The 16,670-nt window shown below is 44.4% G+C and overlaps 1 protein-coding gene across 1 annotated transcript; it reads right to left on the bottom strand.

Moving 5' to 3' along the window:
* Positions 1–7,794: 7,794 nt before the first annotated feature.
* On the bottom strand, positions 7,795–16,280 carry LOC104296369 (hyaluronidase-1). The gene is made up of 3 exons (XM_009896161.2): positions 15,331–16,280; positions 9,884–9,973; positions 7,795–8,550 (listed from the first exon to the last, which is right to left on the bottom strand). Exons 1-3 carry the CDS (start codon positions 16,246–16,248, stop codon positions 8,122–8,124), a joined length of 1,437 nt encoding a protein of 478 aa, XP_009894463.2. The 5' UTR covers positions 16,249–16,280; the 3' UTR covers positions 7,795–8,121.
* Positions 16,281–16,670: the final 390 nt, after the last annotated feature.

Here is a 16,670-nt window from a genome sequence, read left to right as displayed (position 1 = left end):
ATTAATTCCATGATCAGGAACTTCTGTAACTCTTTGACAGCATGCTCTACAAACCTTGCCCATCACATTGTTGTTTCAGTAATGAGTTGGTAAGCATTATTACTCTTCTTCTGTAGGCAGAAATCCAATGCCACCTGCTTGACCCCACGTCAGTAATATGCCACACAGGGCTGCAGCAGTGATTAAAGCTTGGATCCTGACACAGCTCAGACCTCAGGAATATCTGGGCACTGTCACTCAGGCAGAAAGCATCACTGAAGAGTTTCTAGAGATTTCACAAAGCTGCTCCTGCAGTATCTTGTGGTGAGTCACAGTAGAAACTGGTCAAGGCTACTGGGTGGTGTGGAACCTTCCACCAGCTCTTTCTGCCTGTAAACTAAACCACTGTTTTGAAAGTCAAACCTTGCCTCCCAGGAGGAACACATCCTACCCCACTCTGGTAAGCTTTGTGCCAGGGTAAAGAGGGCATATGTCATGTGCAAGCAGTACTCACACTTCATTGCTCACTCAAGATGGATTAAGATGAGAAGCCTCTATGATTTCTAGATCTGGGGCATTGCAAGGCTGGATTGATGAATTATCTGTCCTCCACTTTCAAGCCACCAAGCTTTTTTTCAGTGCAGGGTATTATTTCCTTAGGCTTCCATCGGATTTTTTAGTTGTGTGTTGTTTTTTTCCACATTCCTGTCTCTCAGTGCAGCTGTAGCTCCACTTTGTGGAAGAAGAGGAAATCAGGGAGTGACCCAAGTGCCTTAACTGCAGGGTTGTGCAGAGATTCTGAACCTGGGAGGTGTATAAAAGATGTGGGTCTTTAAAATGAGCCAACAATGATTAGTGAGGACCATTTCTCGTTCTTTTTCTAGTTGAAAAGCACCCAAATCAACACCTTGCTCTATTTCTTCCTCCTATCTAGTTGTAGGTATACAAAAAAACCCCACTGTGAAATACAGCATGTAAAAACCTGAAGGGAAATGTATATCCACATATGCAGCCATGGAAACTGCCTGACCACAGGTTCATTTTTCATAAAGAAGGAGGAAGGGTTTTGCCACCTGTGCAGTACCCTTATGAATATCCTGAGAGAAATTAATTTCAGGAAGACTTGGACAGACTGAGAGCTGAGCAAAGAGGAACCCAATGAGGTTCAACAAGGGTAAGTGCAGAGTCCTGCACCTGGGAAGGAAGAATAAGCTGCACCAGTACAGGCTAGGAGGTGACCTGCCAGAGAGCAGCCCTGTGGAGAAGGACCTGGGAGTCCTGGTGGCCAACAAGTTCTGCGTGGGACAGCACTGTGCCCTGGTGGCCAAGAAGGCCAATGGGATCGTGGGGTGCATTCAGAGGAGTGTGTCCAGCAGATCCAGGGATGTTCTCCTCCCCCTCTACTCTGACCTGGTGAGACCTCACCTGGAATATTGCATCTAGTTCTGGGCTCCCCAGAGAGGGGTCTACTTGAGAGAGTCTAGCAAAGAGCTACAAGGAGGCCTCACTTATGGACATACGATCTAGGAATACATAGTCTTGAAGTATGGTGAAGCATACTTGAAGCCTCCGCACTGAGCGAGAAGAGGAGACTGAGGGGTGACCTCATTCACGTTGATAAAGATGTGCAGGGTGAGTGCCAAGAGAATGGAGCCAGGCTCTGCTGGGTGATGCCCTATGACAGCACAAGGGGCAGTGGTGGATGTTGAGGCGTAGGAAGTTCCATGGAAACAGGAGGAAGAATTTTTTTTCCCTGGGAGGGTGACAGAAACTCAAAGAGGCTGCCCAGGGAGGTTGCAGATTCTCCCTCTCTGGACATATTCAAGACCTGCCTGGATGTGTTCCTGTGTGACCTGGTCTAGATGATCCTGCTCTGGCAGGGGGGTTGGACTGGATGATCTTCTGAGGTCCCTTCCTACCCCTAACATTCTGTGATACTGCAGGGTAATGTTGAAGCTGATGGGAACAGTCAACCACATGAAGTTCTGACTGGGTCTGCCTGCTAAAGGAGTCAGAGTTGGGAGGGGAAACTGTTTGACGATATTTTGTTCAAAGAAATTCAAGGAATAAACACAGCTGGCGAGCAGCTACAACCTGTCCCAGGCCCAAGGACACCATATCCTCAACCATGTTAAGATGTAAGCAGGCATTCAGAGCTCAAACCAAGGCCTTTGTTTCAGGACTGCTGCCAAACACCTCACGCCAGCACTGACTGTTTCAGCCTTTAAATTCCCATCAGCTCTCCACACAGACCATTCATCTGGGGGCTGTTTCCCAAGCAGACCTCTTTGGAGAAACTGTCTTTCCTTCCAGGATTTAGCTTAACACCAGGAAATTGACTCCTGTAAACAGTCTGAGCCTCTGAAGGAAAGGGATGCAGAGAGGAACAGAAATGAAGGGCTAGAAAGTAATTCCAGTAAACAAAACCATCATCTGCTTTTAAATTAAACACATACCCATCTTGCCACTGCTTCGTGTGTATGTACAGACAGCAGCTCACTAAATTCCTGAGAAATATGAGAGACAGTGGTCTAGCATCCAAAGAAACATTGCTTTAAGCTTTACTTAAGGGAATTAGATGTATGAGAGCCTAAAGCCTGCAATGTTATGAGGCTTTGCTGTTACGTGACAGGAGTCCCAAAGCTGCAAGCCAGTGCACTGAAAAAAATGCATTAACAGCAACAACAAAACTTAATGAGAATTTTCAGTACTGTTAAAATCCCTTTGACCTGCTTGATGTTTGGTTTTAAAGCTGTCCCTTATTTCCCTCCTATTATATAAAAAATAATGCCAATAAAAGTCACAAACTCTGCCAAGGAAGCTGCGAATCTGAGGTTTTGCATATGTAAATAAGATGAAGAGGAGGAGGAGGATGTATTTGTCAGCACTGCATCTCTCTGAGGACCAGGGCTGCCCCTCATTGCGCCGTGCTGCCACCCTGTGGTTACTTGTAAGCACTGCAGGGCTCTAGAGATGTCTCCTAGTTTCCTAGTGACATGTGCCTCCTCATCACCGCTCAGTGGTGCCACCCTGTGGTTATATTTCAGCAATGCAGTTCTCCAGGGATGAATGTCATCCCCTCACTGCTCAGTCCTGCCACCCCGTGGTTTCTTGCAGCACGGCTGTTCGTCACAGACACGTGCCTCTTCATCACAACTCAGCGCTGCCACCCTGTGGTTTCTTGGAAGCACTGCAGTTGCCCCGGGAGCTGCGCTTCCCCCTCATTGCTCAGTGCTGCCACCCTGTGGTTGCTTATAAGCACTCCAGTTCTCTAGAGCCATGCGCCGTCCCCTCAGTGCTGCCACCCTGTGTTTATTTGTCAGCACCGCAAATCTCTAGAGGTGTGTGCTGCCCCGTCACTGCTCAGTGCTGCCGCCCTGTGGCAACTTGTCAGTACTTCTGTTCTCTACACACATGTACCTCCTCATCACTGCTCAGTGCTGCCGCCTTGTGGTTACTTGTCAGTATTTCAGTGTTCTAGAGATGTGTGCCTCATCCTCATTGCTCAGTGCTGCCACCCTGCGTTTATTTGCCAGCACGGCAGTTCTCTAGAGATGTGTGCTTTCACATCAGTGCACAGCGCTGCCACCCTGTGGTAGCTTGGCGGCAATGCTGTTCTCTAGGAACGCGTGCCACCCCCTCACTGCTCAGCGCTGCCACCTGTAGCAACTTGTCAGCACTGCAGTATTCTAGGGACGTGCCCCTCACTCAGTACTGCCCCTCTGTGATTATTTGTAAGCACTGAAGTTCTCTAGAGCTTTGTGCCTCTACATCAGTGCTCAGTGCTGCTACCCTCTGGTTACTTGTCGGCACTGCAGTGCTCTAGGGACATGTGATGCCCATTCAGGGCTGTCACCCTCTAGTTACTTGTCAGCAATGCAGTTCCCCAAGCCTGTGTGCCATCCCCTCATTGCTCAGTGCTGTCATCTTGTGGTTACTTGTGAGCAATGCAGTTATCCAGGGATGCATGCCACCTCCTCAGTGCTGCCACCCTGTGGTTATCTGTCATCACTTAAGTCCTACAGGGACACGTGCCTCATCATCATTGCTCAGTGCTGCAACCCTGTGTTTGTCAGCACTGCAGTTCTCTAGAGATGTGTGCTTCCACATCAGTGCACAGTGCTGCCACCCTGTGGTAACTTGTCAATACTGCAGTGCTCTAGGGACATGTGCCACCCACTCACTGCTGCTGCCCTGTGGTTACTTGTCATCAATGCAGTTCTATAGAGACAAATACCATTTCTTCATTGCTCAGTGTTGCCGCCCTGTAGTTACTAGTCATCACTGCAGTTCTCTAGTGTCATGTTCTGTCCCCTCGTTGCTCAGTCCTGCCACCTTGAGGTTATGTATAAGTACTGCAGTTCTCTAGAGATGTGTTCCTCCACAACACTGCTCAGTGCTGCCAGCCTCTGATTACTTGTCAGCACTGCAGTTTTATAGGTCTGTGTGCCGCCCCCTCATTGCTCAGTGCTGCCACTCTGTGGTAACTCGTCAGCTCTGCAGTTCTCTAGAGATGTGTGCCTCCACATAACTGCTCAGTGCTGCAACATTGTGGTTACTTGTCAGCACTGCACATCTATCGGGACATTTTCCACCCTCTCATTGCTCACTGCTGCTACCCTATGTTAACTTGTCAGCAATACAGTTCTCTTGCAATATGTGCCGACCCCTCACTCCTCAGTGCTGCCACCCTCTTGTTACTTGTCAGCATTGCAGACGTGTTCTTCCACATCACTGCTCAGCTCTGCCACGCTGTGGTTGCTTGTCAACACTGCAGTTCTATAGAGATGTTTGCTGCCCCCTCATTGCTCAGTGTTGCCTCCCTGTGGTTACTTGTCAACACTGCAATTCATTAGACACATATTCTGCCCTCTCATTGCTCAGTGCCTGACAAGCCCTATGGTTATTTGTCAGCACTGCAGTTCTTTACACAGCTATGAGGTCCCCTTATTGCTCAGTACTGCCACCCTTTGGTTACTTGTCAGCACTGCAGTTCTCTAGTGTCATGTTCCATCTCCTCATTGCTCAGTCCTGACACCTTGTGGTTATGCATCAGCACTGCAGTTCTCTAGGGACGTGTGCCATCCCCTCATTGTTCAGTGCTGCCACCTTTTATTTACTTGTCAGCATGGCATTTCTGTAGAGACGTGTGCCTCTGCATCCATGCTCAGTGCTGCCACCCTGTGGTTAAAGAAAAGAAAAGAAAAGAAATGAAAAGGAAAAGAAAAGAAAAGGAAAAGAAAAGAAAAGAAAAGAAAAGAAAAGAAAAGAAAAGAAAAGAAAAGAAAAGAAAAGAAAAGAAAAGAAAAGAAAAGAAAAGAAAAGAAAAGAAAAGAAAAGAAAAGAAGAGAAAAGAAAAGAAAAGAGAGGAAAGGAAAGGAAAAGAGAGGAAAGGAAAGGAAAGGAAAGGAAAGGAAAGGAAAGGAAAGGAAAGGAAAGGAAAGGAAAGGAAAGGAAAGGAAAGGAAAGGAAAGGAAAGGAAAGGAAAGGAAAGGAAAGGAAAGGAAAGGAAAGGAAAGGAAAGGAAAGGAAAGGAAAGGAAAGGGGAAAGGGAAGATATGAGACAAGAAGGGAAGAGAAGAAGAGAAGAGAAGAGAAGAGAAGAGAAGAGAAGAGAAGAGAAGAGAAGAGAAGAGAAGAGAAGAGAAGAGAAGAGAAGAGAAGAGAAGAGAAGAGAAGAGAAGAGAAGAGAAGAGAAGAGAAGAGAAGAGAAGAGAAGAGAAGAGAAGAGAAGAGAAGAGAAGAGAAGAGAAGGGAAGGGAAGGAAAGGGAAGGAAAGGGAAGAGAAAGAAGGAGAAGAAAAAGATAAAAATTCTGTGAAGCCCAGTTCACTGAAAACAAGATTGATGCAGTGACATCCTCATTCATAGCATTTTTTCCATTTTTTCATTTATTTACTGTCTTTGATATTTTGCAGCTGGGAAGGTTGAGGAAAAGAAGGGAAGGGAAGGGAAGGGAAGGGAAGGGAAGGGAAGGGAAGGGAAGGGAAGGGAAGGGAAGGGAAGGGAAGGGAAGGGAAGGGAAGGGAAGGGAAGGGAAGGGAAGGGAAGGGAAGGGAAGGGAAGGGAAGGGAAGGGAAGGGAAGGGAAGGGAAGGGAAGGGAAGGGAAGGGAAGGGAAGGGAAGGGAAGGGAAGGGAAGGGAAGGGAAGGGAAGGGAAGGGAAGGGAAGGGAAGGGAAGGGAAGGGAAGGGAAGGGAAGGGAAGGGAAGGGAAGGGAAGGGAAAAAGCTGTAGCTTCTACAGCACATGTCATTAACAGAGTGATTCACTAGAGCTAGCACTAAGTCTCTAACTGAAGTCAATCATATTTCAGTAACTACATTTAATGGGATCATTGCAGCAATAACATATCCACAGCAGGTTTGTAATGAGCAAGGTCTTTAGCTAGAGTGAATCTGAGCATCAGATATGAATCTAGTCCTGGTAAACCAAAGAGAGGGGTTTTTGTGGAGTTATCATGAAGAAGTTATCAAAGGTTACAGAAAATTAGAAATAACATAGGCTACCCCAGCAGATAGATGAGTAGAGGCATGATGATGTTTAAAGGAGTTTAGGGCAGTGTAAAGAAGGAGCTTGGCTAAGGGTCAGGTTCAGACTACCTTACTCAACTGAGTATCCTGTCCACATAGCTTTGCTGATTTTAATGGAACTGCTACAGGAATGGTGTACTGTGTTATGTAAACAAATGAAGTCTGGCCACATTAGTTAGGGTAAAAAAAGAGTCTTAAACCCACATGTGGGTTCCTTATTAATTTCTGTGTCATGCTGTGGAATAGTTGTCAGTTCAATGCATCACATGAAAGCCTCAGAAGAAAATTGCTTTAGTGTCTGTCTTAAAGCAGAGAGATGCAGGGAATTTATTGGTTTTGCCTTCAATTCAATGAAGAGGTTAATTGCTTATTACATTGAAAGGCTGCATGAAATATGTTTGATAACACATGAATGTGGACCAATGAATAACTGCAAATGGACATGCCACAGCCTGACAGGATGGTGTGTTCTGGATGCTAAATTAATAAATTATCAGTAGTTCTGTAAGCTATGCCACTTCCAATAATTTCTCCATCTGAAGCTGCAGGCTGCGAGCTAATACACTGCCAGTGTGCAGAGATCCTCCTTTTCCTCCTCTGCACAACAGAGATGCACACTGCCAGTGGGATCTGTCATATTGTTCCCTCTTCCCAGTTGTCAATGAGCGATCTTGGTCAGCTGACTGCACAACAGTGGTTGGAATGGTTGGAGAGCACATTTACCAGAGTAGAATAGGAAGCAAAGACCTGAAGCAGCCCAAAAGGCAACAGTGACACCAAGCAGCAAGGCTGCTGAGCGCTTCCCAAGGGGTTGAATTAAGAGGAAAAATGGTCCCCTGTTGCCTGCTGGCACTGCAGAGTGCCAGCTGCCAGCACCACTCTCAGAGCTCAGAAGCCCTTCACCTAAACACACATATGTTCTGTTCGTTGGTTGGTATGGTGGGAAAATGAACCCTTGGCCCAATGACTGACAATTGCAGAGATTTTCAGTCAAACTACCTCTGAAACTGGTGGCAAAAAGCTACAATGGAAATACTAATACCTCTGGAAGTAATATGAATCAAATGGGGTCTTGAAATACAGAAACACACATTTTTTAGAGTGCATTGATGTATAACACCACACTCCTCACATTGTCCATGCAGAAGCAGCAAGCTTAGTGAGTTTTGGTGGATGTGGCTCTGGGCACAGTGCTGCTTCTCACACACAATGCCATTTGACTTCATCAAGAGCTGCAGCAAACATGGTACAATCCCTGGTCCACATGAAAACTGAAACAGAGTCTGTGTCCTATTTTAAGCTTCTATTGAGATGAATCCTTATACATGTTTATTCAATTTTTTTACTCAGGTAAAGCTTCCACTGTTACAGCAGAAGTCTTATCTGTTGAACATATGAATAAAGCATGAGTCAGGAGTAAAGGAGATAGTAAAAAAGAGGGGGCAGCTTTCAAAATATTTAGTGTCTGAAGTAATTCCAAGAGTGGGAGATGCAGAAAACAGAATAAAACTATTTAGCCAATAATGTGTTTTACCTCTGCAACAAAAATTTGCTGAGGAATTAAACTCTTAGTGGCACCATTTCTTAATTCCTTGCACTGCCTCCGAAGGCTTTAGTGTGTGGTATAAAGCAGAAGAAGCTGCATGGCTCCTAAGAGGAAGACATAAAGCTTTTGTTTTCTTGAGCTGCTGAACAAAACATGCACCCAGTTCTCCATCAGCCTATGGTCAGGCAATTCACAAAATATTCCTGTCCAGCCCTGGTAACACTGACACATGAATCTCTGCCTCATGGCTTCAATATTCTCCAGGCTGGGCTCCCCGGTCACCCGGAACCTGGGGCCCTTCTCTGAGCGTTGGGTTCGGATCTTAAAATTAGAGGGTGGCAAGTGGAGGTAAGCAGAAGAGTCGCTGTTTCTGCGGACACATCTTCCATTCTTCTTGCACAAGACTTTGCTACAGAGTTTGGCTGCTGAGGTCACATTAATGACATAATGTCCTAAGGGTCCATCAATGTACCGTTTCACAGTGGAACAGCTCTCCTGTAGATGAAAGGTCATGACACAGTTTTCAGTAGCTAGCATTATGCCTACATTTATTATCTAAGAGGATGCCAGTACAAAACTGTTCTTGGCTAAAGTAACCTGGTGAGATCAATCTTTCTGGAGTAATCTATTAGGTTTAAGTGAATTTATTTCCATGTAGCAGATTAGCATATTATTGATTTTTACTATATTGTCTGTTTGGCTGGTTGGTAGAAATATACTAGGGAGAAGTCCTAGCAAACTGGGAGTTTATATGCTAAGCTGAGACTAACTAGCTCCTTAAGTAAGGATTTCTGGTGACTACTGACAAGGAGCAGTGCACAGGATTAATAGGTTTTAAAGCACGTGTTGAATCACCACTTTAGACCTAATCTCTCCAATTCCTTCAGTTTACAAAAAGCAACATCATTGACAGAAACCAGCCCAGAAGCTAATGCAATTGTGGCTGCAAAGTTCCAATCCACATTTCCCTCTTCCTCCACCCAAGTCAGTGGTGTTTTGCCAGAGACTTCAGGAGGTAGAGAGCGGTCTGAATGAAAAGCAGAGTGAACACCGAAGCCTATCCCAGTTTTAGGGGTGGGGCTGGCCTGTCATGCCTCCTGTAAAATATCCATGCAGCCTTCTGCTTCCTCCATTACTTCAGGGTTAGTTGTGAAAGCCTGCAGAACCAGGGATGAGGAACTGGGCCTCTTCTTGTGGTAATATGACTTTTCTTGTGTCATTTCAACACTCATTAACCAGATAAAATAGCCCTCCTCCACACTCCATTCCTTCTCTGTGGATCTGTATAAACTGCCACAGCTACAAAGTAGAACATAGTAAAACAATCTGTCCCTACATTTGTATGCTATTGTTTCAAAAGATGTCTTTCTCCTAATCTGGAAGCATTATTCCACAATGCTACAGATGGTTTGCCCAAAGCAACATGCTCTGAATCAACAGGACCTCTCAGCCTATTGCAAATACAGATCTAATGAGGCCACAAAGCATTATGGAGCCATCATCTTCAGTCACTGGCTGATTACACTGAGAAAGATAGATGGGTGCCACATCACTGGAGGTGTTTAGGAAGAGACTGGATGGGGTGCTTGGTGCCATGGTTTAGTTGATTAGATGGTGTTGGATGATAGGTTGGACTCGATGATCTCAAAGGTCTCTTCCAACCTGGTTAATTCTATTCTATTCTATTCTATTCTATTCTATTCTATTCTATTCTATTCTACTCTATTCTATTCTACTCTACTCTATTCTATTCTACTCTACTCTATTCTACTCTATTCTATTCTATAGTGTGGTGAAAGAGAAGAGGCACTGAGGTGATACAACCTACCTTTGAGCTGGCATATTGCATACTGCCCCAGAGAACTACTCCAGCTGCTCCCAGAGCCGCACTTTCGCCAATAGTGTTGACCAGATCTCTCTGAAAAAGGTCAAAAACAGACATCAGAAAATCGAAGATGTAAAAATAAATGTGGAAAAAAAAGCACTAGTATATGGGACTACTTTTTACACTTTCTATCTTTGTTGTTGTTTTTCTTCTTCTTTTTTATTTATTCACAGAAGAGACATCAGTCCTGTGGCCTATTTTTCAAACTAAAATCGCTGTTTGTGTAGAAAGCTCTTCTGTGTAACTCCAAGGGTTTGCATGCATTACATTCATGAGTGTGGCTACTAAACAATGAAATCATTGCAGTTAATTCACAAGGGATTCTCCAACCAAACTGGTGAAGTAAGAGTTGACTGATCAATTTTATCTGCCAGTCTTTGAATGATTGCAATACCTATGTAGGTACCACTTTGAGCAAGTGAAGAGAAGTATGATCACACATCTTTTTATCATCATTACAGTGATACACTCATCTTTTTATCACCATTACACAATTTCAGTTGATGGGCTTTAGGAAAGGGTATGTATTATGTATGTATTATGTATGTACTATGTAGGTATGTACTATGTATGTATTACTTGTTCTGCTTTAACCATGCCAATATGGTACAGAGCTGCTGCTTCTACCAGTGTGAATGCCATTGTTCCAGGAAATGTACTTTCTAAAGACAAGTCTCTCCCAGGGATACATTTATGGTCCTGGCTTAACCACATCCAATTCTAGAGCTGCGCCAACAAGCACTTGAGTTGTAGCAATAGCAGGAACACAGCTTTACCAGAGCACAGATTGTGTGAAGAACAGAAGTCACTGATGCCTTGCCAACAACGTTGCAACATGTAAGCATCTTAAGCTGTTCCCTGTGACCATGAATATTGTGTTTCAAGAAATGCAATTAAATCTTAGAAATTATGGAGGAAGCATCTTCTTCCACCCCTAAATTTCAAAGCATGATCAGTTACATCTAAACCCATTTCTGTCTGTGATAATTGATTACAAAGTAATTCCTGATGAGTGTTAGCAATGGCAGACATTCAGCATTCCCTGAATAACCTATGAACAGGAGAGTGCACCCTTCCTTCAATTTTGCATTCTCACACACTTGTTCTTTTTGGTCTGTTGATTCACTAACTCCTTCCTAGTGTCTGATACGGGGTGCTGGATTCCACTTGAGCAGGCTAGGAAGAGAACTAAGCCAAGAGCTCATGGTCCAGAGGTGGCTGCTCAGTCTAGATGGCCACACAAAGGAGGCACCACCACCATGTTCCCCTGCTACAGACAGGTTTAGAAAACAGAAGTTTCACCTGCTGAGAACTTCAAACCAAGAGCAGAGATATGGAGGTGCTTCCATGAAGCCCTGAGCAGGGCACACAAGCTCCACCGGTGGCGTCAGACACAGTGTATGCCTGGGCTGGCGACTGAACCAAGTGCTAATCTTCATAGATCACAGACTAGTGTAAGTGGGGGCTCACTGGCTTGGCTCTTCCATATGAGTGTGAGAAGTATCTCATATGGAAGAAAACATGCAGGTTTAAAAACTTCTAGATACCATTTTACATATGAGCATCTGGGCATTAGTCTAGGTGGAGAATCCTATTTTACTGCTTGTGTCAGACCCTCTCCCATCCATGCTGGAAGAATATCCTGCAGGGGTAATTTTAGGGGTCAGCTGCCACTTAGGCACCTGGCATTTCTCCAAATGTTACGTCAACAAAAGCCTCTTCCCTTCTGATGTTCATTTACATTCAAGCTTTTGGGGGCAGTGTGCAACAACCAAAGATCCTCAAGCCTGTGCTGAGCTTTCTGAGCAGACAGCTGATTTGCCAGGGTGGAGAAGGCTCTCATTTCTATCTGGGCTTCCCTGAATTTTGATGAGCCAAGTCACTGCATTGGGCACTAAAAAAATAGAAGGTGAGTGTCCTCTTTTAGGGCCAGGCAGATCTTCTCTTGCCCCTTGAGAGGGGCAAAAGAATGGCACTCACACAAATAGATTGCAGAAGTGATGGAAAGTTTAAATGGGAAAGCAATTAGGATTTTACAGAAGTTGCAAGCATAGTGACAAAAGAATCCCCAAAGCATACAGAATTCCCAATAGCACACCCAAAGCCTCCCAACACTTCCCTTCTCCCCACCTGAGGGTATATCCAAAACCCCTAGGGCTCTTTCTTCCTGCCCCCACTGCTAGGCTGGTCTCAGGCTGGCCAGGTCTGAGACTGTCCCCCACTTCTCCTCCAGGCATTAGGCTTAGCCAGGACTAAGAGGCCTTGAGATACTCCCCCACTCTTACCCAATAGGGAGCATCTCCCACGGGAGCAGAGAGGGAAGAAAGAGGAAGTGAAAGACTTTGCAGCTGGATTTATAGGGCACAGGATATGAAATATGCAGCTTCCTGTGGCCACCTACTGGGCTGCACCCTCAGGACAACAGAGGGGTAACTTGTGTGGCAGCAACAGGAGGCACACAGCCTAAATCGCCACAGTGAGCTAAGCTCTTTCAGTTTTGGACCTTGGAAGGCAACGGGACAGTTAGTCCTCGTTACATGTTGAAATAAAATAAGTACATCTGTAATATTGCCTTTAGATTTTGAACAGTCTTATTTACAGACATTCTTCTGTATTCAGGAAAGGCAACACGAGTCTGGCATGGTTGCAGGGAACGGTGTCTGTGCACATACACACCTAACCATCAGAGAAGACTGGCTGTCCCTGAGTGAGAGAATTGTTAGGTATTATTCTCCCTTTGCTAGCTGCCATCCTGCTCCTCTAATGACTTCAGCCATCTAGTCAGGAAGCACAGATGCTACTGTGTAACTTCCCTCTCCCCACATGCATAGCAGAGAATTGTCACGGCAGAGAGTTCCTAAATACCCTACAGATGGGAAACTTCTTACACTCGTTTCTAGCAACCCTTCGTGATGACTGTTATCCTAACTCACAATTTATAAATTGTTTCCAAAGAATAATAAAAAAAAAAAGGGCATGATGAATTTCTCAGATACCTTAGACTTTTCTTAAATGCAGCCCTGCGAGTTCCTGGCGGTGCCCAAGCTGTTCACGCAATGTGTATAGTCTGGAGACACATCAAGCCCTGTTCCCATGGCTGCTTGCAGAGCTCAGCGCTGTCCTTATCAGGAAATACGTAGTGAAGTATAACCCAAAGATATTTCTGTGGCTATACAGAAAACTTCCCTGGCTACAGAGGTGTCAAGTTATCTTTAAAGCATACAAAAGTAAATAGCTAGATGCAATTGAAAAACAGGACAGTGAGTTGAAGAGTATAACTGAAGACAATCACTCCAAATTATCACTGTACTATTCAGAAAATAGAATGAGGTAAACCACTGAATTTTACCACTACAGAGCTTGAACTTGTGTGTAACTGCTTAATAGCATGTTAGTACCCCTAGCTTTCAGTAACATTTTTATATTGATCAAGGGACTGATTTAGCTTATAAAAATGTATTATTACAACCTGAGCATGTGAAGAACAGCCATTTATTTCACGGTCTGAATTCTCCAGTGAAGGTGATCTGTGTGACATCCTGCCTGTACCAACCCCAGTGATTCTTTGAAGTCAGCAGAACCCAGCCTGGCCTATTTGACCACAATTTCTGAGGGCCAAATCTGAGATCATCTAGGATCTGCAGTTTCCACATCACATAGAGGGCTGTTACAAAGAGTTCTATGTTGCTAAAAATGAGGCATACTGAACTGATGATTGCTTTTATGTACCATTTCCTTCCGGGGCGCAGCCTGAAACACTTCTCAGAAACTTAGACCTTCACCACACATCCTCAGCTCCAGCTCCAGGTAGAAGCCACATGCAGCCGTGGTTCGCTGGACTGACTGCTGCCCATTCCGATGCACTTTCTCTCCCTTTGGCTAAGTTAAGAACTTGCCTCCGGCAGCACCAGAAGCAAGCTAAAGCAGCATCTCTCTGCAAACTAAAGGGAGGGAGTACTTCCAGATGCCTTTAGCCACTGATGGGTTGTTTCCATGAATTCCCTGCCCCAGATTTTTTCCCCCCTTGAGAAATTGATAGCAATCAAAGAAAAACTATTTACACTCGTGGCAATAACTGGAGAAATGAATAGCATCTATGCCTCTCTGTTATGTGAATAAACAAAATGAGATCCACAAATGTCATTACATGCCCAGAAAGTCTAGAAAATCTAGAATCTGTACATGCATTTTTGCCATCAATACTGGTAATCAATGGCCACTGTATATTTATCACATTTAATCATTGGTTGAAAGAACATTGCAGAGCTCAACAGTTTGCTTTCTTTATGAAAAGGACTCTGCAGTGCTAGCACTAAATGTTGGATCATGAAGATATTTGAACATGTTATACTTCTGAAAAGTCAGATGGCCAATATTCATCATTCAGAAATTAACTACTCCAGGCCAGACTAGTTTTCTTGACTGGTTCATTTCTATACTGAATGAATTTACATTTAGATAAAGAAGCAAAAAAATCCCTGAAGCTCCTTTCTCAGGGAAGTTTATCTTTCCATTACCCTAATTAGTTTAAAACGTCATGAAAATTTGTCAAGTTCATTTCACAAGCTGTTCTGAAGAATTAAAATATCAGAATGAATGACTTCCTTAAGGAAATTATTTCTTTACACCTTTTTTTCCCCCTAAATTACCCTCGATAAATGTACAAAGTTATCCTAGAGAAGCAGACAAAAGCACTTGAAACTCTTGAAAGGTATAGAGTTTTCTACCGTGACTTCACCTTGAGTACTGTGTCCAGTTCTGGGCCCCTCAGTTTAAGAAGGACATTGAGACACTTGAATGTGTACAGAGAAGGACAACGAAGCTGGGGAGAGGCCTTGAGCACAGCCCTGTGAGGAGAGGCTGAAGGAGCTGGGGTTGCTTAGCCTGGAGAAGAGGAGGCTCAGGGGAGACATTATTGCTCTCTACCACTACCTGAAGGGAGGTTGTAGCCAGGAGGGGTTTGGTCTCTTCTCCCAGGCAACCAGCACCAGAACAAGAGGACACAGTCTCAAGCTGCACCAGGGGAAGTTTAGGCTTGAGGTGAGGAGAAAGTTCTTCACAGAGAGAGTTGTTAGCTGTTGGAATGTGCTGCCCAGGGAGGTGGTGGAGTCACCGTCTCTGGAGGTGTTCAAGAGGGGATCGGACGTGGCACTTGGGGCCATGGTTTAGTAGTCAGGAGGTGTTGGGTGACAGGTTGGACTCGATGATCTTTGAGGTCTTTTCCAACCTTGTTGATTTTATGATTCTATGATTCTATACAGTGCTTCTTTTCAAAGGGGCTACCTTAAATACCTTAAGTGCGTTTATCCGAGGAATACTTTTAGGAAGGATTTTTTCAAAGAGGTTTTTTTTCCTAATCTCTACATTTCCAAAGAAGTCTGTCTGCTTACCTCTGTCAAAACATGAAAAGTATAGGCATAAAATGGTCTGGAGTAAACAAACACAGGCAAAACATAGTCTTTTCTAGCAATTGATGCAACGCGTATTGCCTCCTTAACCCGATAGTGAACAAATTTCAGTGCATTGGGACTTGACTTTAGTATATAATCCAAGTATATAGAAGGGTAGAGAGCAGTGCTTTCCTTCCACAGCCAAAGCAGGAGGTCATTGCGGGAAGACTCAATGGGTGGGCATTTCCCTGTGTATGCTTGCGGGTGCTCTTTGTAATCGTAATTGTAGCAGTCTGGGTAAAGATAGTAGCCCCACAAACCATTTGGTCTCATGTGCTCAGCCAGAAGGATAGTGTTGTTCATAAAACTCTTGCCAGCATTTTCAAATTCCTCTTTAGCCACTTTCCTAATTTTGTCCTCTGACCACTGAGGATGCCTTCTCCTAACAATCTCAAGTGATTTATTTCTATATATGCTTTTATTACCCCAGTTCCTATCCCACTGGGGCCTCCAGTTTTCCCAGTCAATGACTGCAAGTCCCTGAAACTTCTTCATGGGTATGCAATAGTCAATGTCAGACTTTGCCTTATGAAGGTGTTTGATTAAGCTTTCATTCTGGGGCACCCCTCCATTGACAGGATCTCCGTTATCTGAGTAGTAGGGATAGTATCCCAAATGAGTGTGATAGAAGATTGTCACATTGGATCCACTCAGAGTCTCATTGGTGTTGGATGCAATGTCAAAAATACTGAGATCCAGGTCCACTTTGTACCGCAGCCTGCACTGCTCGGTGGGCGCGTTCCAAACAACCACGAAGGGCTTGTGCAGAACCAGAGGGGCCCGTGCTGGCTTTGGCAGCTGAGCATCAACCATAGCAAGCAGCACTGTCACTGCTATCAGTTTGACCCAAACATCCATGGTATGTTTTTTTCTGGGAAATTGCTATGATGTGCCCTTGAAAACAAAAATGAGAGAAGACACGTTAAAAAGCAGTAACCACCCTGGAGGCAGGTAGGATGACAAAGGCATGGCTTTTGGTTTGTTTTGCCTTTGTTAACATTACATCCAGTGCAAGCAGAGAAAAGTGCACATCTGTGATCTTGTAAAAATTGCCTGATTTCAAATGCTCTGAAAGACTTTTTAATAGATTTCGCTGTCCAGAAGTGTGTTCTGAATCCAGAAATCATAAACCAGTTTGTTCTTATGAATATTACTGCATCCATGACACAGTTGCTATCTTCTGTCATCCACCTGTTTAAGTTTCTCCACTTTAGTCACATTAAATTACTACAGTTGCTGTCTGCATTGCAGGCTCAATTCATGAAATGTCCTGAAATTGG

Source organism: Dryobates pubescens, chromosome 27 (genome assembly GCF_014839835.1).
Source record: "Dryobates pubescens isolate bDryPub1 chromosome 27, bDryPub1.pri, whole genome shotgun sequence".
Taxonomy (NCBI): domain Eukaryota; kingdom Metazoa; phylum Chordata; class Aves; order Piciformes; family Picidae; genus Dryobates; species Dryobates pubescens.
Note: the sequence above shows the minus strand (reverse complement) of the source record. Positions and strands in the feature narration are given on the sequence as shown.

What these genes read in the sequence shown, in the direction of transcription:
- LOC104296369 (XM_009896161.2), bottom strand. Translation starts at nt 16,248, where the DNA reads ATGGATGTTTGGGTCAAACTGATAGCAGTGACAGTGCTGCTTGCTATG. An exon ending in CTTTTCATGTTTTGACAGAG is followed by an intron (nt 9,974 to 15,330) that starts GTAAGCAGACAG and finishes GACCTTTTTCAG; the next exon opens with AGAGATCTGGTCAACACTAT. An exon ending in TGCAATATGCCAGCTCAAAG is followed by an intron (nt 8,551 to 9,883) that starts GTAGGTTGTATC and finishes TTTCATCTACAG; the next exon opens with GAGAGCTGTTCCACTGTGAA.